Source organism: Petaurus breviceps, unplaced genomic scaffold, assembly GCF_028583685.1.
Source record: "Petaurus breviceps papuanus isolate PSGF00001 unplaced genomic scaffold, PetGlider_PUasm1.0 99, whole genome shotgun sequence".
NCBI classification, from domain to species: Eukaryota; Metazoa; Chordata; class Mammalia; order Diprotodontia; family Petauridae; genus Petaurus; species Petaurus breviceps.
The window spans coordinates 15,154,225-15,167,012 of record NW_027187465.1 but is presented as its reverse complement, the minus strand read 5'-3'; the positions used below and the strand labels follow the sequence as shown (position 1 = coordinate 15,167,012).

Genomic DNA, 12,788 nt, shown 5'->3' with positions numbered 1-12,788 from the left:
CTATCTATCTATCTATCTATCTATCTATCTATCTATCTATCTATCTACCTACCTACCTACCTACCTGTCTGTCTGTCTGTCTCTCTATTACTCCATCCATCATCTATGTCTATCATCTATCCATCTACCTATCCCTTCATCTATCTATGCATTATTTTTTTCTTTTTTTTTAAGCAATTGGGTTTAAGTAACTTGCTCAAGATTACATGGCCAGTTATTATTTCTGGGTGTGGTGCTGAGTATCTGAGCCTGGATTTGATCCAGGTCATCCTAACACTGGAGCCGGTGCTCTTACTTGCTGAGCCACCTGGCCGCCCCTAAGCAATTGGGGGTTAAGTAACTTGCTCAAGGTTACACGGCCAGGTGTTTCTGGGTGGGTGCTAAGTGTCTGAGCCCGGGATTTGATCTCCAGGTCTTCTCAACACCGGAGCTGGTGCTTTTACTCGCTGTGCTACCTGGCCGCCCCTTATCTATGCATTCTTTAATCTATCCATCCATCCATCCATCCATATATCTATCTATTTATCTATCTATCAATCTGCCTTTTGTCCATTTATCTATCTATTTGGTTCCTCAACATAATATTCCATCTCCAGTCTCTGAACCTTTGCTGTTTCTATTCCCCATTCCTGGAATACCTTCTCCTCACTTCTGCCACTTAGAATCCCTAGCTTTCTCCAAAGTCCAGCTGCCTTCTATATGAGATCTTTCCTGATTCCTTCCCCCAAACCCCAGCAGCTAGTTTTCCTCATTCCCAGAAATCACTTTGTATTTATTTTGTGTATTAAGTGACCAGTACATATATTATGTGAACATTATAGGATGGAAAATTGACTTTGGAAGCAGGGAGATGAGTTTAAATCCTTTATCTAACATATGCTGGCTGTATGGCCATGGGAAAGTCATTTAACTTAGTGCTCTATACAATTGTCTAAGACTGAATTATGGAGATGACGACGATTTACACTGGTACAGGGAATTTCCACGTAAGTGAGTGCCTTATACCAAAGGAGTTACATCACCCATCCAAACCCCATCCCTCTATTTTGTCTATTCTTATATAGTTTTTTCTCCAATAGAAAGTAAGCTATATTAGGTGAAGGGTGGTTTTGTCTGTGTTTTAATACCCCTAGTGCTTAGCACAGTGCTTGACATAAAGTGAGCACTTAACAGAGGTTTGTTGATAGTTAGGCAGGCAGGGAGATGGAGAGATAGATAGATTATATAGATAGATAAATTAGATTAGATTAGATAGATAGATGGATGGATGGATAGACAGACAGGATAGATAGACAGATAGGATAGATAAATAGACAGATAGGTAAACAGGTGAAGGAATAATGCATAGATAGATAAATGAATGTATAGAAAGATAAAAATGGATGGATGAATAGAAGATGGAAGAAGGAATAGATAGATAAAAAGTTATATGGTAGATATTGAAATAGATAGGTAGTCAGATCATAGATTTATAGAGGTAGATAGGTGAACAGATGATAGATTAGATAAATAAGCAAATATAGATGGATGGGTGGGCAGACAATCTACCTGTCTTTTATCATTTTGGTAGTGATCATTTTTATTAATCATATTATCAAAAATGATCATTTTTAGTACCAAATTCACAGGGTTCACAGGCTCAGGGAAACTCAGAAGTCACCAAGTCCAACCCATGTCTGAGCAGGAGTCCCTTCTACAAAATCCCTCAAAAATGGTCATTCAACATCAGCTTCAAGGGCAGCATTAAGAGGGAACCCACTATCTCTCAAGGCTTCCCATTCTGCTCTGGGACAGCTCTAATAATTCGGAAGTTCCTCTGAACATCAAGTCTATATTTGTGTTTCTTCAACTTCTTTTTTTTTTTTTTTTGCTTTTTGGAGGGGAGAGGGCAGGACAATTGGGGTTAAGTAACTTGCCCAAGGTCACACAGCTGGTAAGTGTTAAGTGTCTGAGGCTGGATTTGAACTCAGGTCCTCCTGATTCCAGGGCCAGTGCTCTATTCACTTCATCACCTAGCTGCCTGGTTTCTTCAACTTCTAACCATTGTTCTCAGTTCTGCTCTCAGAGAACAAAAGGACTAAGTATCATCCTTTTTCCATCTGACAGACCTTCAAGCAACTTTAAGAACTCTATTACAGAATATAAGAGTTTAAAGGGCCAGCCCTCCAGAGATCATCTCTTCCACCCCTCAGCAAGAATTCCCTCTCATCCAACCTCAGGCTGATGACTTCCAGTGATGGGAAATATATTCCCTTCCAAGGCAGCCCACACCACTTTTAGATAGATCTCCTTGTTAAGAAGTTTACCCCAAGGGAGCCCATATATGCCATTCTATGACTTCCATCCATTGGTCTTGCTTCTGCCATAGGGAGCAAAGTGGAACAAATCCTATCTCTCTTCCAGATGACAGCCCTTTCAAATACTGAAAGACATTGAATATTCTCTTTCTTTACCCCTGAGTCACCTTTTCTCTAGTCTAAACATCTCTAATTCTTTCATATTCTTCCTAATGTGATTCACTCTTTTCAAAAATCCCTGGGGAACTTGAAATATCCTATTTCTTCCCCATCAGCCAAATAGTTATATACAGCCCTATTGTGATGGATCTGTGCCCTCATCAATTCTGGAGTATCTGCCAGTTGTGCTGTTTGCAACCCTCCCTGCTGCCCCCCCCCCCCCCCCATCCTGTGTGACTGTCATCTATGTCTCCCCTCCCCCACCCCCATAAATCTGCCCCAGAAGGTATACCACAGAAGATCATTTTGGGGTTGCTTAGGAGGCTTGGTAACCAGCAGCTAATTTGGAAACAAGGGGACAAGAGGAATACAGGGGTGGCTTGGTCCCAACTTGCTGACCTAGTTATTCTAACAGTATAGATGCCTTAGGGTGTGGTTACTAGGTCAAAGAATTTCAAGCTGTCTGGGACTTAGTCTTACTCTCTCACTTTATATATAAGGAAGCTCGGGTCCAGGTACGAGAAGCAACATGCCAAAGGTGACCTGGTTAGTAAACAGCAGAACTAGGCGGGGCATGAACCTTGGTCTTCTGACCTAAGAGCTCATGATTGTTTCAAAGCACCATTTTGACTGATTGCAAACACATTTGGAGGGCCCTAAATCCAGGTTCCATTGTGGCTGGCTGGCACCACCCCATGTTGAATTAAAATGCTATTCAAATAAATAGTGAGGAAAATACATGGAAATGGCAGGAGGGCTGAACCCAAACACTGGTAGGCATAAACACAACTTCCTGGCCACACCCTGGCTCTGATCTATTAACACAATTGTGGCTCAGAGGCTAAGTTTTCTGTGGGACATAAGGTTACCATCAGGGGAAATGAAATCGTCACTAAAGGTTTAGAATATTCCTTGACCGATGATTTTAGAAAAGGAAGAGGCTGATCTGGATTCATTCCTGGAAAGCCATCATCATGACTGTTGCCAGTGGTGAATACTGAGTGCCTGCCTGAACCCTGAAAGCTTCCCAAAGACCATATGATGACCTCAAAGGTCCCTTTCTACTTAAAATTTACAATCCTGTGAATCACTCGACTTTTATGTGTCTCATCTATAAACGAGGAAGTTAGATTAAATGGCTTCTGAGGCGCCTTTGAGTTTGAGAGGGATAGTGGGAATTCTGTTCTTTAATATGGGTTTATTTTCTCTTTGAAAATGAAGGGGTTGGATAAGATGACCATGCCTTCTTGCTCCAAATGTGAGACTTTCCATAGGTTGTCAAGTTCAAAATCCCTCACCTGTCAGCCATGATATGACTGATCTGAGGAAGATAACCAATGCCCTTCAGCCCTGCCCCTCTCCACCAAGGCTACCATGACGCTCCCTGGGACAACCCCTGACTACACAAACCTCAGAATTCCCTTTTCTTTGAGCGATTAACCATGATGACCAGATTTGGGTCTTGAATTTATAGGAGCATAAATTTAGAGCTAGGAGGGACCTTAGGGGTCATTTAATCCAACCCTCTCATTTTAAAGATGGGGAAACTGAGGCCCAGAAAGCACATAATTTTCATACAAGTGTCATGGATGATCCATGGCAGATCCAGGATTCAAATCTAGGTCACCTGGGTCCAGCGGTATTTCCACTGTAAACACTTTGCCTCCACATCCCCCAGGTCACCCGAGGAAAAGAGTATGAGTAAGAAGAGGAGGATTCCCAAATGAGCCAACCTGGGATAAGAGGCTGTCCAGCCTAGGAGATAAGCAGGATCAAGGGAAATCCAGAAGGACAGAATAGGGGGGTGGATAGAGCAGCTTATATCTGGGGATTTGGGAAGCTCTCATATAGAAATTAATCTCAGAACACAGGATGTTTCTAAAATGCTTAGGGAACTAGTGTCAAAAAGCTTAGGAAAAGATAGTCAGGGTTGTTTTGCTTGAGGGATAGATTTTAAGGAAATCAATGGAGACTCTGGGATGTTACTTCATTTAGCCAGGGAAAGCGGCTGGCTCAGATAAGAGAAAAATTCATGGGTCCAGATAGTAGCTATCTTAACTCAACAAGAATCATGCCTCCTCTCTCTCTCTCTCTCTCTCTCTCTCTCGCTCTCGCTCTCGCTCTCTCTCTGTCTCTCTGTCTCTCTCTGTCTCTCTGTCTCTCTGTCTCTCTCTCTGTCTCTCTCTCTCTCTCTCTCTCTCTCTCTCTCTCTCTGTCTCTCTGTCTCTCTCTCTGTCTTTTTGTTTCTCTATCTTTCTGTCTCTGTCTCTGTCTCTGTCTCTGTTTCTCTCTCTGTCTCTGTCTTACATATTTACCATCTAGTTATTCTCAAGAGGTCTGGTGTGGTGTGCTAGAGTGACTACTGCCCTTGGAGGCAGAATTCCTGAGTCTGCATTCCCATGATGCCTCTAACTAGCTGGGTGACCTCAGATAAATTATTGAACCTCTCTGAAGCTCAGTTTCCTTCATCTATAAAATAGTCATAACCACCACCTTCCTTTGGGCCTCAGTTTCCTCATCTACAAAATGAGGCATTAGAATAGTGTCTCCTCCAGCTCCAAATTTACAAGTCTCTCTGTGCCTCAGTCCTTCAGAGGTGAAAGGAATAGGCTGGTCTAGATGTCCACTAAGATCTCTGCCACCTCTGAATCTATGCTTCTGCAATTAGGTAAGATATCACACATGAAAGTGCTTTGGGAACTATAAAAGGCTATCTCAAAGTAAGGTATTATGCTTTCCTACTTAGAATCAGAAAGCCTGGGTTCAAGTCCAGGTTCTGACACTAGCTGCCAAGAACAAATAGCTATACTTAGGTAAATGTCTACTTTCTCATCTGTTAAATGGACATGATAACTATCGTACCACCTAACTTCTGAAGTTTACACTGCTGTAAAGTGCTATATGAGACCTCATTATTATTAATCCTAACTTCTAAATAAGAATATGAGACCTCATTATTTATTATTTTGTTCTCATTTATATGTAATGGAGTACTGATCCAAATGGTCCTGGAACAAGTTGATGTCCCAACTATTGTTTATTATTGATGATATTGAGGTGAAGATAAGTTTGATTTTTAAAGCTTCCAATCTTTCCATTCTGATAGACTGGATTTTAAAAAATATTGAAAACAGACCTATTCAGACTCCTGTTTCTTGTTTATGTGATTGTCCCTTTCTACTGCCAGCAAAACTGTTTCTGGCTAGGCAGTGATTGCTTACATAGAGATGAACACGTCCCTTTGACCCTATAGAGAGCAGAAAAGAGATAGCATATACAAATGACACCCACTGCCAACTTGTATCCTGGCTTGGACTCCCTGGAGTGGCTAAGGTAATGCTAATACCACCTGGAAATATGGAAATGCCTCTAAACAAATTTTGACATTTTGAAGCTGACACCAGTCCATTATTTCCCTGGGGGATGAGGAAATGCCATGGTTCTGATGGGGTCCTGTGTATAAGAGTGTGTATGTGTGTGTGTGTGTGTGTGTGTGTGTGTGTGTGTGTGTGTGTGTGTGTGTGTGAGACAGAGAGACAGACAGAGAGAGAGATAGAGGAGGGGGGAGAGAGACAGAGAGTGAGAGACAGAGAGACAGAGACAGAGTGACAGAGACAGAGAGAAAGAGACACACAGAGGGAGACAGAGAGAGAGAGACACAGAGGGAGACAGAGAAACACAGAGAGAGACAGAGAGTGAGAGACAGAGACAGAGACAGAGAGACAGACAGAGAGAGACAGAGAGAGAGTTTAATATAACAGTTGCCTATCCTAACCTGACTAAGCCTCGCAGGCATTACAAAGCACAGAGTGGTTGGGTGGGACATGTAACTTCGCTGAGAATAGGCTGGGGGAGGAGAGGCTCTCTCTCATCTCTCCTTCCCCCAACATCTACTCCCTAACCCATCTTCCCCCTTAATTCCTCCACGGGCAGGGATTGATTTGAAGTCGATTATCATCAGAAAACAGATGATGTCCAGACAGTCTTGGGTTCTCTCCTCATTCTTACTGCAGGTTCCAGTACAGATGGGAGCAGCCTGCTCTAATGGGATGGTACCCATTGGAGAAAGTCATGTAAGGATTCCATCACAACCAATGCCAATAGAAAGCAAGTGTCCATCAGGCTAATGGAAAAAAATGGCCTCCTCCTCTGGCATTTATCAACTTCAAAATTTTCTGCAGAGGTAGAAAATTACCTGAGTTGAGGTTGTTTCCAATCGATTGTGCATGTGAAAGTACTACTCTAATAAAACAGCAGAGATGATAGTGGTAGATACCTCACTGGACTGGGTGGTGGGGAGATCTGGGTTCAAATCTTCCCCCTGTCTACAAATGAACTGTTTAGTCTCTTGTCCCAAATGTATAAGATTACGACTCAGAGCGGTAGATAGAGAGCCAGCCTTAGCCTCAGGCTGACCTAGGCTAGCTGATATCCCACCTCTGACACAAGCGCCTCTAAGTGTCCCAGGCACCAACGTAAGATTGGAGAGAAGGCAGGAAGAGGAAGTTTGTGCAGTAGCAGGTGGTTCCATACACCAGTCCTAGGTCTTCGAATTATTGTTGTTCTTCAGTCAATTAGTTATATCTCTCTGTGACCCCATTTGGGGTTTTCTTGGCAGAGATACTGGAGGGCTTTGCCATTTCCTCCTCCAGCTCATTTGACAGATGAGGAAACTGGGACACATGGAGTAAAGTGACCTGACCAGGGTCACACAGCTAGTGTCTGAGGCCAGATTTGAACTCAGGGAGATGAGTTTTCCTGACTCCAGGCCCACTGCAGCATCATCTACCTGCCCCAGTACCTTAAATAATAATGATAAAACCTCACATTTAAGTAACACCCTAAGGGTTACAAAGTATTATATATTTATATATGTATTTTATATAAAATTATATACATATATACACACATGTGTATATGTGCATGTATGTATTTATATGTACATACATACATATACCCATTTGTTCTCCATAACAACCCTGGAAGGTAAATAATACTATAGTCCTTTGGACCTAGTTTTAAAAAAAAATCACGTTTGACCCTGGGCAAGTTACAACCTCTCATTGCTTTAGGCAGTTATCAGTAGTTGCAGAAGAGGTGCTTTTCTGTACTTGTAGAGGGAGTTTCCTCTCTTGGGAGATCCCTATGCCAGTGGAATCACAGATACCGTCTCAAAACCCCTATAAATAACCAGCCAGAGCTAGGTATACTAGCTGTGTACCAAAACCTGGTCAGCCTGTCTCATCAGTCATGGAACAAAGAATTCAGAGGCTTACATAATTTCATAACAACCATACAAAGTAGATTGATTCTGAAGGTATTCTTTTTATAGAGGAGGAAACTGAGACTGGGAGAGGTTATCCAGGAGCCCATAGCTAGTAAGGGGCAGCTAGGTGCCATAGTGTATAGAACACAAGGCCAGGAGGGAGGGAGGCTCATCTTCCTGAGTTCAAATCTGGCCTCAGACTCTTTTTAGCTATGTGACCCTGGGCAAGTCACTTAACCCTGTTTGCCTCAGTTTTCTCATCTGTAAAATGAGCTGGGGAAGGACATGATGTATCTTTGCCAAGAAAACCTCCAATGGGGTCACAAAGATTCTGAGGCAAGATTTGGACTCAGTCTTCTTTTCCCTGAACCTAGTGCTTTATCTGGGGCCTCAGCAGGCATCCAGTCCAACCTCCTACCTGAATTACAGGCCCCTCTAGAGTTTCTTTGAACAAGTGGTCACCCAGCTTCTGTTAGAATACCTCTAAGGACAAGCAGCTCATTACTTTTCTTACTTTTTGGACAGCTGCTGTGGTTAGAATATTTTTTTCCTTACATCCATTTGAGATCTAACTGGCTACAACTTCAACCCATTGCTCCTGCAGAACAAGACTTATCCATGTTTTATATGACAACTTTGAAAATACAGATCATGTTTTCCCCTTGGGCCCTCTTTTCTCTTCAGACATCTTCTTCTGGTTTGTGAGTTCCTTGAGATCAGAGATTGTCTTTGTAGGTCCAGCTCAGCACAGTGATCGGCACATAGTAGGTGCTTAATAAAAGTTAGTGCTAGATTGATATGGCCTGCCCTTCAGGCCTCTTATCACCCAGGTCATCCTTCCCTGAATGAGTTCTATCTGGCCCATGTCTTCCCTAAAATGTGGCACCTAGCCCTGAACAAAGCAGATTAAGGATCAAAGGCAAGCCCGGCCTGGAGTCAGCATAATTTAGCAGAGGAAGGCTCAGCTTAGAGTCAGAGAACTTGATTTCAAATCCCAGGCATGTTATTTGCTGACTTTGTGATTTTGGCCAAATTGCTTTACCTGTCTCAGCCTCAGGTGCCTTACCTGTAAAATGAGTGAGCCTAGACTAGGTCTTCTCTAAGGACCTGACACACCCTGTTCTCAGCCCCCTCCCAGCTCTGACATCCCCTGTTCTAATTACCCTCCCAGTTCTGACATTCCCTGTTCTAATCCCCTCTCAACTCTGATATCCTCTGTTCTAAAGACCCTTCCAAGTTTAATGGAAGAATCTTAAGTCATTGACAATCTGCAATAAATACACATTTATTTCCAGGAATGTTTCTGACTGGATGATACCCTCCAATGACCTGAGGTACAACTCAGGACAGGCAGCTGGTTCTTAGCCTCTCAAGTACTCTTGATTCTTTCATTCAGTATAATACTATATTTATTAATTGTCTACTATGGTAGGAGTTCCAACTAAGTCATGGTCTCTGAAAGCATACAGTCTGCAGTGGAGTGGGCTTAGATACAACAAACATATTAGAAGAACCTATTTGTATTTGTGTGTGTGTGTGTGTGTGTATGTGTGTGTACATGACACTAGGGGTAAATTCAATTTGGTTCCAATTTAGTTTCATTTGACAAATATTTATCAAACACTTGTCTGATATAAAGCACTCAGCCCCTATTAGCCAAGACCCTTACCTGTTCCTTTTCTGAATATGGGTTGTTCAAGACAACAGGCATGTTGTTCTTCCCCCACAAATCATTGAAGACACGGTCATTCTCCATCCCCAGTGGCAGAAGCTTGTGGGACTTTCCTTCCAAGTCTCTGAAAATGAGAACGTAGAGGGGGAAGGGTTGAGGGGATGGTAGAGGAGACATCAGTAAATATGGCTGGTTGGTTGAGCTGTGTCAATTTGGAGGCACCTGGCATGGCTCTCTGTGGGGCTCGTCCTTCATAGAATCAGAAAATATGGTGGTTGAGAGTGATCTCAGTTTTCACCTAATTCTAGCCCAACTCACATATGGAAAAGCAGCTTCTACTAGAACATTCAGCAAATGCCCACCTAGCCTCTGCTTGAAGTCTTTCAAAGAGGGGGAACCCCCCCACTTCTCAAACCATCCCATTCTACTCAGGCACAGCTCTCAGTGTCAGAAAGGTTTTCTTCTACTTCCATGGTCTTGAATTAATCGATGAGCGAACAAGCAACTATTAGGCACCTGGTGTGTACTGGGTGCTAAGGACACAAAAATGAAAATCCCTGCTCTCACAGACCTTACATTTTACTGAGCATGTTATAATATACACACAATCAATCAATAAGCATTTATTAAATATTTACTATGTGCCAGGCACAGGGGGAGATAGAATGACAAAGAATGAAGCAGTTTTCCTGCAAGGAGCTCCTTCGAGGAACTAAAATAATCGAATATTTTCATATACACACAGACATATGTGTTCATATACACACATACACACCACACATGTATACATGTGCACATGTGTATATATGTATACATGTATATGCATATATAAATAAAATTAATAGAAATAATAGAAATATAAATAAAATAAACAAAAATAAAAAATATATAAAATATATGTATTATATATTCTATAGATGAATGAATGATAGATAAATGGTAATTGTTTGGGGGAAGCAGTGAGTAGCTGGGGATTAGGGTATGATCAGGAAAGGCTTTCTATAGAAGGTAGAACTTAAGCCAAGTCTTAAAGGAGATTTTAAAGAGACCCTTCATGGAACCAGAGGGCAATGAGGTGGTATGTCTCGCAAAAGAATTTTGGGTGATTTGCCATCAGGAGACTGGGTTCAAGTCCCAGCTCTTACTAGCTATGTGGCAATGGGGAAGTCACCTCTCTGAGCCTCAGTTTTCCTTATTTGTAAAATAAAAATAATGATGCTTATACTCGCTGCCTTGAAAGGTTTGTAAACCTACAATTGCTGCTGAAATGTGAGTTATTAACTCTGAGAGAAGGTCACTCATAAAGAACCATCAATAAAAGGAATTCAAGAAATGTAAATTGTTAGAGGAAAGGAGGTGGAGAAAGTAAGTCAACTCGGTGTTATTTTATTTAGAATAGGATCAAAGGATCCTAGCCTCAGAGGCAGAAGGGACATTAGACACTATCTAGTCTAATCTGTCCATTTTACATGTAAAGAAACTGAGGCTCAGAGAGTTTAAATAAATATCTTGCCCAAGTCACACAAGAAGGAAGTGATAGAACTGGAATTTAAACTCAAGCCGTCTGTCCCAATCAGCATTCTTTCACTATGTTACATGCCCCTAAGACCCAGCCTTCACGACCTTTTTCCCATGTGGGAAAAAGAAACATCAAATTGGAAGGACTCTTACAGATCTTTTCTTCGACCCCCCCCCCCCCACCTCATTTGACATGTAATGAGACTTTGGTTTTATTTATCCCCAGATCACTTAATATGAAGATACTCATGTGGGAAACACCAGGGACTTGCTTCTTGGAGAAGACTTTCTATAATCCCCTACCATGTGAGTGGGGATAGCCTTTTTCCATTGGCTGCCAGACTGGGACAGCATCTCCAGTGGTAGGAGGATATGTGTGAAGATCTTATTCACCCATAGCATGGGCATCATGAACTGATCTGGGTAAAGGTAAGGTTTACCTCCTTCCCTATTTCCCCCATAAGCCCTAAGGCCCTGAGAAATGGGTCTGGGGTGTCTAGGCACAGGCAGTGGAGTCCTTGGACCTAGAGGCTTGAGCCATGGTGACCTTGGAGAGAGGACTCCAGGCTGAATGTTGTTTCCAGTCCAGTAGGTTAGCTCTAAGAATCCAGGATGCTTAGATACAAACCTGGGGGGGGGTTGGACTTGGAACTTGGTGTAACCATGTTATACAGGAACTGACCTAATCTGTGAACTTGACTCTTTTCCCCTCTAGAGATTGAGGTGGGCAACAGTGTTAAGGGGGAGTTATATTTATATGTTGTTTTTTGCCTTATCTTTGAGGTAAATATTCCTTTGTAAAAGCTAATCTTACTATTAGTAGTAAACAAGTGGTTAAATGGAATTGGGGTACAGGGAAACCTTAAAATTGGAAGAACAATAAACTTATTTAATGAGATGATGGCCTAGGAGTCTGGGTCATAAAGCTGACACACCATTTCCCAGCTCTCATCAAATAAAAGTCAATCCTCTAAGGATCATGAAGGGTAAAACCTGCAAAACTGGGGTCTGGGTATTGACCTGCTATGACGAGGTCATAATGAAGGTGCCATGTTGCCTTGATGGTCATGAGATGCTGGAAGTGACAATGAGGGCAGGGGAATGGAATGCTGGGGACATGCCCAATGGGAGACTGAGTATACCTGAGGCACTTGACCCATTGGCAGAGACTAGATTACCCCCCAACTTCCATTAAGGGTATAGGAGAACCCTGGGGGAGGGATGGAATGTAACACACCTGGTCTTTTAGGTCACAGGGGCCAGGGTAGCCACTGTTATATATGGAAGAGGAAACCAATGCCCAGAGCAGTCAAATGACTTGACCAATGTCCCACAGGTTTCATTGTGCCACAAGCACAATGACATGCTTTTCACCTCCCAAATCCCAGTTGTGGGGGGGGGTATGCTGCACTCCTTGCTTTGGGCAGTCCCTTGAAATCCACTTGGGTCCTTTAGTTAAATAACTTCCTGCCAATTTTAAGGGGGTCAGGGAAGGAAATAAGTCACATGGCAATGACTTGACAAGGCAATTCCGGTTGAAGCTCCAATTTTCAGGGTAAACAAGAGCTACTCTTTAAAGATAGTAGGGGAAATCAACAGTAGTATGCTAAATACAAGACATAGAAAGATGGCCACCAGGGAAAAGGGCTGTCCTGCTCAACCAGCGGTGGGTGGAATCCTGGGGGTAGATTGATTTGCAGAGCTCAGAGTGGAGAGAATTCTCAGGATCTCCCCTGGAGATGGAACCACCAGGAGCTTGGCTTGAGCTGCAGGAGGCAGGGGATGGTTTGGGGAGAAATGTGGTAGACGAGATCCAGGTCCAACAGGACTCCATGGAACTGTCTGAATCCTTTTGATTCTGCAAAACCTAGGAGAC

General features: G+C 42.6%; 1 protein-coding gene across 1 annotated transcript in view; it reads right to left on the bottom strand.

Moving 5' to 3' along the window:
- Positions 1–12,788, bottom strand: part of NOS1 (nitric oxide synthase 1) — a 143,133-nt gene that overhangs the window by 72,767 nt on the left and 57,578 nt on the right. Inside the window, exon 3 of the mRNA XM_069081409.1 lies at positions 9,392–9,518. Within this exon, the coding sequence (XP_068937510.1) occupies positions 9,392–9,518 (127 nt within the window). The remainder of the gene's footprint in view (positions 1–9,391; positions 9,519–12,788) is intronic.